At 60.2% G+C, this 10,054-nt stretch overlaps 1 protein-coding gene across 1 annotated transcript in view; it reads right to left on the bottom strand.

Annotated features, from left to right (window-relative positions):
* Positions 1-6,355: 6,355 nt before the first annotated feature.
* The window catches only part of MOB2 (MOB kinase activator 2), a 9,962-nt gene continuing 6,263 nt past the window's right edge, over positions 6,356-10,054 (bottom strand). Inside the window, exons 2-5 of the mRNA XM_006893359.1 lie at positions 8,390-8,550; positions 7,959-8,052; positions 7,192-7,316; positions 6,356-6,660 (exon numbers count right to left, since the gene is read on the bottom strand). Of these exons, the coding sequence (XP_006893421.1) occupies positions 6,356-6,660; positions 7,192-7,316; positions 7,959-8,052; positions 8,390-8,550 (685 nt within the window). The remainder of the gene's footprint in view (positions 6,661-7,191; positions 7,317-7,958; positions 8,053-8,389; positions 8,551-10,054) is intronic.

A 10,054-nucleotide genomic window follows, 5' to 3' on the forward strand; every position in this document is an offset into this window, starting at 1 on the left:
GTCTAATGGCAGGAAGCTGTGCTCCAGTCCCCAAGGCGCACGGTTTGAGTCCATCAGCTGCTCCATGGGAGAAAGATGGGCAGTGTCCTGCCATGTGACTGCCTCTGGGAGCCCACAGGAGGGTCAGCTTGGGCTGCTTCTAACTCAGTGGTACAACAAGAAGTCTTCACAAACATACAGTGATGAAGTAAAAAAAAACCCGCCAGCTAATACTGGGCTAACACCCCAAATGAGTGAACTGTAGGCATAAAGCCGGGGATTTAAACTTTTTTTTGAGGGGGGCAAAATTCAATCCATAACATTCTCCCCTTTGACCCCAAAATTCGTGTTCTTTCTACACGCAAAACACAGTCACTCCATCAGGGCATTTAAAAAGCCGGAAACCAGCTCCAAACCCCCAAAATCACAGGAATATCCTAAGTCAGACATGGGTGAGACTTCAGGTCTATTCTCTCCCGGGAACCTCTCAAGTCTACACCACAAGTGCCTTTTCCAAAGCACAACCGTGAACAGTCACAAGGCAGACATTTTCGTGACACACGGGAGCAGGTGACGAAAGGCTCCCTCTCCAACTCCCGCTTCCGGGAGACCCTCGGGCGACCTGCCATCGCTCCTCCCTTCTGTTTCCCTCACTTGCTCGTGTCTCTAGAGAGACCTGCTCGAGACACCCTCTCTACTAATCTTGCCTCATTTCTTCATAGAGAGAGCCCGTCCCCAAGTGGAATCACAAGCACAGTCTAGGATTTACAGCGCATCCTTGGCAGGGACACAGTTCAACCTGGAACGGGGTGGAGGAGACAGCCCGGCACAGCTCCCCGACACACTCCACACGGAGGCCGTCGTGCTCACGAGAGCTGACGTGTGCGGGTTGTGCTGGGCTCCAGGCTCAGGATACACAGGGCACTCTGGCTCCATTTTTCCCAAGACATATCTTTGTTCCGCGGGCAGTCCATGGAATCTCCAGCACTTTTCTCCAACACAAAAGATGAAACACACAGAAAAGCCCAAAGGCATCAATTCTTCTGTCATCCTTTCTCACTGTCCAGCTCTCAGATGCACAGCAAGTGACTGAAAGACCATGGCCTGAATCGGTGCACCCTAGTCCTCAGACTGACACCACTGCTCAATTCACAAGGTCCAAGGATAACTTTCGGGGCTATTAATCTGGTCACTAATCTCTGCCCTCTGGCTTTCAAACTGACATCCATCACAAATGCAAAATACCCCAACACCATCCATAAGTCCTTCTTAACTCCAAAATTTCATCTAAATCTCATCTATTTAAAAAAAAATCAAACAGTATCTTTCTAAATCATCAGAATTCAATACGGAGGAGGATCTGGCTATACCCTATCCTGGGGCAAAATTCCTTTCCATCTGTAAACCTAAAATTAGGAAATTAGAAAGTAAGTGATCTGTTTCCAAAAAGTATAGTGGCACAGGTAAGAGCTACGTCACAGGCATGAGAACACAGAAAGGAGCCGGGGGAAGAGCAGGGTTTCCTGGCCTGAGCTATTTAAAAACCAGTGAGGCCAACTCCACCAGGACCCAGGGCCCAGGGGGAGCCTCTGAAACCAAGGCCCTCGCCGTGGCATGGGATGCCCTCTGGACTGTCCCTCCCTTTCCATGAAAGTAGCACGTGCTTGTCGAGCCTGCCGGAATGTGGTGAGCCGGTGGCCCTCCCACCATTCACATTCGTCTTTTCCACACTATTATTTACAACCTCCACATTGTTGCTCGGCTCTTCCCTCCTTCTTCTGTTAACTCCTGCTTCCATGCCTCCCTCTCACCACCTTGTCCTGCCTTCTAAGCTTTACCCCTAAGGCAAATTCTGCCCCGTTGATTGTCGTGATAGACTGAGTGGACCGCTCTCGTGATGTCTCAGGTCTACCTTGTGCTGGGTAACGCTGAGTACCTGTCGTCTGGATGAAAGCTGAGCCCCAGGGATGGAGCTAGTTCCTGGCTGACGAAGGGTCTCCATCCCCAGCGCACCTGTCCGCCCTCGAGCTGTCTAGCTATGCTCCATGTTTCTGTCCCTCTCTGTTCAGCACCTTCTCGTGGGGCCCCTCTGGAGTGGACAGCAGTGGTCACTGAACTTCACCTCGCTCCTCTGCTTTCAGGGTCCTGAAAGCTGAGGTCGAGGAGTACAGGAAACACTGGACTAAATCCTTTTGTGCATCTTGTGTTCTTTGTTGCATCAGGGAGAGAGACTGGTAGTCGCACTGGCAGCCTGGCATTCTATGCCTTTCAGCCCCAGCCGGCAGGGTGTTGGCTAGTGTAACATTCTAGAGACCCCTGGAGGTCCCCTGCACGTGACACAGCGATGCCCCCTCACCCCACGGCCTCGCCCACAGAGCCTTCAGAGGGTCTCCTGTTAGTCTTCAACATTTGCCAACACGACACACTTAACCTCCTCCAAGAGCCCTGCGTGTGGCTGGATACCCTGTCTCCTTGGATGTCCCTGAGGTGTTAGGGCCCCCGATCTGGACTCTTGGTTTCTCTTCTCGGCCACACTCTCTGCGTCTGCTAATTCTAGTATCTGTTTAATGTCATCTGGGCGGGCTGGGAACTTCCAAAATCAGCAGGTCCTGGTGCTCTCGGTTTTCAAATTCTTCCCTCAATTTGTCTTCCATCTGAATGGAAGCAACAGTGAGCGCTGTGCCTCAGTGTCTTCCTGGAAGTCTCCTCCGTTCCCAGCTGTGTGGGTCTCTCCAGAGCCCAGCAGGACGTGCCCCCCACCCCCACCTTTCTGCAGCGGCCCAGCAGGGGTCCCTGCTCCGCTCCTTCAGTTCAGAACAAGCTCTTTTCCTTCTGGGCCTTCACGGACCCTGCATTCTGATGGTGTTCGTTCTCAGGCTTGTTTGCACCGGTTTCTGGTAACCCCCATAAACGTTCATGTCAGGGACCCTTAAAGCAGCCCAGCTTAGCATGGCCACGGTCCCCGAGTTCCGAGTGCTCAGTAGACGAGTGGGTCATCTGCCAGCTTCTCCCCACGTTAACTACTCTCAAAGCCATGGGCACATTTTTAAAGTATTTGTCACAGCAGTATCTCACTCCAGTGGGTTTTCAGAGGCAGCTGATGGCACGGGAGGCGGCTACCCGTCCGTGCCCCGCACAGCGGCTGGTGGAGCGGGCTTCTGGGCTGGCAGCACAGCTCTTCCCCTTTAAGCCGCCAGAAACTAAGCCGCACTGGCTTCCGATTACTTGTCAGAAGATCGGAGAAGGCTGGTGCCTTTGAACTTTGTTCGTGAAGAACACTGAATGCCCGTGGCCTGCCCACAGGTCGGGAACCCTGCCCGGGGAGAAGAGCAGCCAGCAGGCTCCTGGGAGGCAGAGGAGGGAGAGCGGAGGAGTGGGAGCCCCTCGCGGGGAGTCCCTGACACAGGGACCGTGACGGTGGGCTTGAGCACAGCTGGGACAGCGAGGGCGGCCAGGACCACACAATGGCCTCTCACAGTCCTTGTCACAAGGTGCCTACATGACTTCGGCACCACAGACCTGTTACCGTACAGTTCTGCCAGTCGGCGGGCCCGGAAGGGGTCCCGCTGGGCTGACATGGAGCCGTGGGGGGCAGCTTCCCAGCTCGAGGCTCCGGGGGATAATCTGCCTTCCGGGGCCCCTCCTCGCCTTCAAAGCCTCCTGTGCCTTTCCCCTGGGTCTCTCTCCCACAACGACCCTGGTGATGACACGAGGCCCACGTGGTGACCCCAGCTAGGCCCCTTTCTTGCGGTCAGTTGACAGCATCCTGCATCCTCTTTGGCTGTGCAGGCTGATGAAGGAGGAAGTTAGCTGTCTGGGGAGAAGTGAAGTGGGGTGCTCCTCAGTGGAGGCGGCGAGACCAGGAGGGGTCTGTCCCTGGAGGACACATGCCCAGGGAAGCTGAGGTTCAAAGCTGAGAGGAGTGACTTAGAACCCGACGAGGTGACTGCCACATCAGGCTCAAGCGTGAGGGTGAGGCATGGTGGGCAGTCCGTCACTGCGCCGTGCTCAGGGTCGCCAGTCCCTCGGGGCTGGGGTCACTGCGCCGTGTTCAGGGTCACTAGGAGCTGGAACTAATGCAGCAGCATGTGACAAAGTAATCACCGTGGCCACTCGCGGGCACATCCTTTCGTCCAACACGACCAAGGCAATGGAAGCCGACTGACACCGGGCCTGGGGAGGGGCTGGCCCTGGGGAGGAGCAGGAAAGCAAGCAGGACCAGGGGACAGACCTTGGCCTCCAGCTTTGCCACTGGTGGGCTGCTTCACTGCAGGGAACCCAGCAAGCACCATGCCCACCTGCCTCGCTCTCCAGGAAATGGGACTCGTGGCAGGACCGTGTGTGAGGCCACCAGGGGACAGATGCCCAGTCAGCAGAGAGGCTGCCAGCCAGCACCTAGCAATGAGCTGTGAGGCGCAGGTCCTCTGCCCCTTCCATCTCTCACATCCATGGCCAGTGCCTGGCGGGACCACTCAGATGGCCCCTGGGAGGGTCAAGGCCCAGACGGCAGCTGGGGTGACACAGGAGAGCACTAAACTGAGGGCTGCTCTGAGTATGGGGGAGCAGCTTCACCCAGAGGGGCTTGGCCTCCCGGGCCAGGATCCACCCTCTTCCAGGGGTATCTGCCAGCATTCAGGGGTGGTGGGCTGCTCTGGAGTCTCCCAGGAATGGACAGGTGAAGCCCTGGTGAGGGCTCCCATCAGGGATGCCGCCTGCCTGGGCTACATTTTCTGGACGTCCAGGTGAAGGTCAGCAGAGGTATCCATCACAGGGAACAGAAGGCAGAAGGCAGCTGTAAGGGCAGCACAGGGCCAGAGTTCCTCCTGTGGGGATGAAGGGGCATGGACCAAGCATGAATGACCAGGTAGCCCAGATGGAACCTTCTGGAACAGTGCACAGGTGCATCTCTGGACAGGTTCTAAAGCATTCTGGATCCTCCACTAGGACCACAGGCCTGGGGCTCATTGCAGCAGCACCTTGGACGCCCTCACTGACTTCTCTGCTGCAGGATGGGGCTTCTGGGGGGGAGGAGGGGGATGGAGGACAGGTCACGTGAGCAGCACAATGGGCTGTGTGGGGCACGGCCGAGGGGTTGGGCAGAGTGGACAGGTTGACTTGGGTCATTGGGGACTCTCCCTTGGAAGGCGGCCAGTGGGACGGCTGGACAGTGAGCTGAGAACCCAGGGACTGAGGGTAAGGGGGGCCTGGCAGGGGGCGGGTGGGAGGGTGAGGCTGCTGGGCCACAGCACCTACCTGGGAAGGGGCGACAGATGTGGGAGGCCTTGGGGTGAGGCAGGACACCAGGCCAGAGGTACACAGCATGAGGGGGACCCAAGGCAGGGTGGGGAGGCGTCCAGGGACTAGAGGTGGACAGCATGGGCCACAGGGGTGGGCACCGAGGTACCCAGCACTGGAAGGAGCAGGGCCGGCACAATCACACTGGGTGATCTCTCTCACCCCCACGGCACCTCAGACAGTGGCCCCACTGGAGGCTCTGCAGAGACACCCCACCGTGAAGCGGGGCAGGAGTCTAGCCCAGGAGCCTGCACAAAGCCCCAGGCCCGCTGCCGTAATCACCCAGGAGGTAGGGGTGGTCTTGGTGTCTGAGCCCTCCCACTCTAACACTGGCCAGTGTGGCAGCCAAGGCCCCCCATTCTGGCTACAGTGGGTGCTCACAGAGGCCTGTGGACTGGGGCTGGGGAACCCGCCGGAGACGCAGCACACATGTCAAGGCTCCCGCCTGAGAGAACGTGTTTTATTGGACTCAACAGCCGAACTAAGAAGCGGAGGCCCCGCGTGACAGCGGAGGCGGCAGCGTTTCCCGCCAGGCCACTAGGCCCTCCCCGAGGCCTGCCCGGGAGTGGCGGCTCCGGACCCACTGGTCTCAGGCCACCTCCCTGGGCAGCTGGGAAGCAGGAAAAGGGGCAGAAGGGACAGCTGGGCCCCCCTACGGGATCACTCGGGTCCTCGCCCCACCCACTCTGGGCCACCAAGCCACCATCCAGGTGGGGCAGGAAGGGAGGTCTCTCTGTAAAAATAAACCCGACCCCCACACCAGGCCAAACCCAGAGTCTGCAGAGAAGCCTCTCAAGGGGGTGAGGGGGGTGTCACTGCTGCACACGCATTTCTGTAAAAGTGGCAGAGCCGCCAGGGGAGGGGCTGCACGGAAGACCAGGGACAGGCCCACAGAAGGGCCCCCGACGCCAGTCCAGACGCCTGTCCGGCACGCACGCGTGGGTCCCCTGCACGCACGGCGCATGGCCGTCCAGCATGCGGGGCGGCTGCTCCCGCACCCCTGGGCACCCGCGAGGCCGGCACGCGCACCCGCACCCGCGCTGCTCCGTCCTCCGTGCGCGTGTCCATCCCGCCTGCGGGCTCATCTCTCCTTCACGTGGTTCTGTGCCCCGCCCGCCGTGGCCCCGGCCCCGGTGCCCCCACCCCCGCCGGCGCCCGCACACAGGACCCCCGTGAGATCGTCCATGACAGCGGTCTCTTTGGAGTCGACCAGGTTGAACTCCCGGACAAAGAGGATGAAGTGGACGTAGAGAGTGTTCAAGTGGGCGTGCAGCTCCAGCGCCAACGTCTCCTTGAAGTGGGACGAGTAGATGTGGGCCAGCACGTGGAACAGGTACCTGCAGATCTTCTTGACCAGCGCCTCGAACGATGCCGGGAACTCGCGGCCTGGTGGGCGGGGCGGAGAGGGGGTGACTAGGGGCAGTGCCAGCCGGAGGGGCGCTCTCCGGACAGCATGCTCACCGCAGGGCCACTTCGGGGTTGGCCACTCACAGGGAGACGCCAGGCACTGTCCCACTGTCCATCCAGGCAGGTATGTCCTCCCTACCCCACTGAGAGGCCCTGACACCACCCCTCCGGCTGCACTGAGGTGGCCAGGCTGTCACCCAGGCCCGTCCCCTAGAGTGACGCATCCATCTTGCACACTGTGGGCTCCCCTGGCTGTGCCCAGGGCAGAGAGCAGGGGGCTGGCCCTGCGACAACACTCGTCTCCTTGACCCTGAACCACCTCTGCCCTGACTGCCCGAGGTTGCTGACCAGGCCCACAGGCAGCCTTGTGGGGAGGCAGGCCCAACAGATGCCCGTGAGCTGGGAAGGGGCGCACCTCGCAGGAAGGCTAACTCCAACTCCCACTGGTCAACCCCGCCTGCGCCTCGGCTCCAGAGAGGACAGGACTTGCCCTGCCCATCAGGGACATACCATACTTGGTGGGGAAGACGTCCTCGTCCGTGACCAGTTTCTGCACAGAGCTCATGACGAAGTCCACATACTGTGGGGCTGTGCATTTGACCTTCTTGCCCCGCTCGTCATACCAGTAGTACTGTCTGTGGGGCGGAGAGCGCTCAGCAGGGCAGCCCCCCCACCTCCTCACCCCCACCTCACTTGCCCATTCTTCCCCCCTCCCCCCTCCCTGCCCACTTCACCATCTTCCCCTTCCTCCCCCTCCCCTTCCCTCCCGCCACCCCGGCACGCCTATGCAGGGGGGTGGGCCCTGCTTGGTAGAGCATGTTCAAGGGTGTACTGGAAACCGAGCCCCAAAGCTCAGAGGACTGATAATGTCCCGGTGGGACAGAGTCACCTGCACATCTGAACAAGTGGTCAAAAAACTCGGGCAGAGCCCCACCCCCTCAACTCTAACCTGACCCCACCCCTCGTGAGGCCCCAGCCCTCGTGGGGCTCCACCCAGCTCTGCACAGTCTGACCCACCCATGCTGCCCCCGCCCCTCCAGGCCCCACACTGCACGGCTCCTCCCCACAGGCTGCAGGGACACTGAAGCAACTATGGAAACACATGTCCCCGTGACAGGAGCACCTGGATACAGGCCACCCCCAAAGCCAGCGGAGAGCCAGCAAGCCTATCCACTCCTCACACACCGAAGACCACTGCTGCCTTGTCGCAGCAGAGCCGAGGGCAGGAGGGCCAGCCCCCCAGAGACCGCAAGGTGCCCAGTACAGACCCCACTCACGTGTTGCAGGCGGCCATGGTCTGGCACGTCTCCCCCGTGCAAAACTCCGAGATTGTGCTGTACTGCAGGTTGATGTGGTGGAAGAAGGTGGTGGCTAAGGAAGGAGGGGCCGGGGTGAGGGCCACACTGCCAACGCGACTGCCCACCACCCCGCACCCCCCAGAGGAGCCAGCCTCACAGCCGCTCACCCTGCTTCCCACACCCCACAGAGAGGGGCCAGCCTCCAGGGTTTCTCACCCCACTAGGTCCCTCCTCCCTCAGGCCCTGGGAGCCCACAGACCACCCTGGAGGTCTCTAAGCAGGGCCACAGGGGCTAAGGGGCTGGGCAGGGGCTGGTTCCACGGCTGCCCCTTCCCCACCACCACCTGCACTCGCTGCTCCCCCAGCCCCATGCACTGTGCCTGTCCCCCCCTCCGCGCCCCTGCACGCACTGTTGCTGGCCAGCCACTCGTTGAGGTCGATCTCCCGGGGCAGAACCACCAGCTCCTTGAACTCGAAATCGGTGATCCTGGACTTTGCATACTCCGGCTCCAGGTAGGTCTTCTTCTCCTCTGGTGCCGGCTTCTTCCCGTTCGGCTTCGCTTTGGACTTCCTGCCCAGGAGGGAGGAGAGCAAGGTCACCCACGCGCACCTGAGATGGAGACGCGACCCGAGTCAGCCGGAGGGCGGGGCAGAGGGACGCTCTGCCGTCCACCCACAGGCGCAGGCTTGGAGGGCTCTGGGACAGAACCAAGGCGGAGCCAGCGTCCCCTCTGGCGGTGTGGACTGCGGTGAGACCTGGGGGAGGACAGCCACCAGGTCCCTGCTACGGCCTCTGTACCTGAGCGCCAGAGGTTACCTGCAGGCCATCCTCCCTCACGGAGTGTCCAGGCCTGCAGCCATCACCTCTGGCTGGGCCTGTGTCCAGAAGTGTCTGCCCAACTCATAAGACAGGCTGGCCCAGCCTGGAGCTGGAGCTGGCGGAGGGGCTGCGTGCTAGGACAGTCAGGCTGACCATGACCTCCTCCTGTCACCCCACCCCAATCTGATGAGAGAACTGCCCCACGTTGTCCCACGGCTGGGGGGGGCCCGGCTTCATTCAGGCTCTGGCACAAACCATAAGGACAGCACACTGCAGGGGCCTCCAGGCCCCAGTCCACTCCAAGGCCAAAGGGGCGTCTGCTCTCGGTTGAGGGGTCCGCTCTCAGGTGGGGGGGGTCTGCTCTCAGGTGGGGGGGTCTGCTCTCAGGTGGAGGCCAGGGCAGGAGGGGTCTTCGTGTGACAGGGCTGCTCCAGGGGTCCTGCCCCAGCCTAGGGCCAGCAGGACCAGACTGGGGAGCAGATGCTGTCACACCGCGTCCTCCCACCAGGGGACCCCTGCCCCCAGGTGGAAAAGATCTCCTTTCCCCCGGAGCCAGCTGCTCAGAGGACAGTGTCAGCATCTCCCACGGGGGACACATGAGATCCTAAATGTCCTCATCTCGCTTTGACTCGGTCACTCTCCACAGCACAGCCTTCTGAGGAACCCTGGCTGGCACCACGTGCACTGTATCGGAGCAGCTAACCAGAAATGAGTGCTGTGACGTTTCAACAGCCTGAGACAGCCACGCAGCCTCCTCTCAGACTGGCACTGGGACCCCGACAGGATCACCAGGAGTTGGGACAGTCGCAGAGGGTCTGTCTGCAGGGCTCACAGCCCTCCAGAACAAATGTCCTGCTGGTGCTACCCAAGGAGCACGGGGTCGGGGTCACCCAGTGAGCGCTAAAGTGTGAGGTGAGGTGGGCTGGGGCTCGAGCCAGCAGTAGGTCTGTCGTCCTGCCATCCTTCGGCTCCCTTCTAGCTGGCCCTTCTCCCCACTGTTCCCAGACTGGCAACCTGAATACAGAGCAGGCCTCTGGCCCTTCCCTACCTCACATGCTCGCTCTAGGACACCTCACAGTGTCGCTCAGACTCAGTTCCCTCACTCAAGATCCCTGCCTCTTAATGCAATCCCAATACAAATACCAACCCCATTCTTCAACGAGATGGAAAAGGCAATCTCCAATTTCATATGGAATGGAAAAAAGCCCCGGATAAGCAAAGCACTCCTTAAGAATAGAAGAACGGTAGGAGGTAT

This window comes from Elephantulus edwardii, unplaced genomic scaffold, assembly GCF_000299155.1.
Source record: "Elephantulus edwardii isolate Elephantulus edwardi_28Jun2011 unplaced genomic scaffold, EleEdw1.0 scaffold00126, whole genome shotgun sequence".
Taxonomy (NCBI): domain Eukaryota; kingdom Metazoa; phylum Chordata; class Mammalia; order Macroscelidea; family Macroscelididae; genus Elephantulus; species Elephantulus edwardii.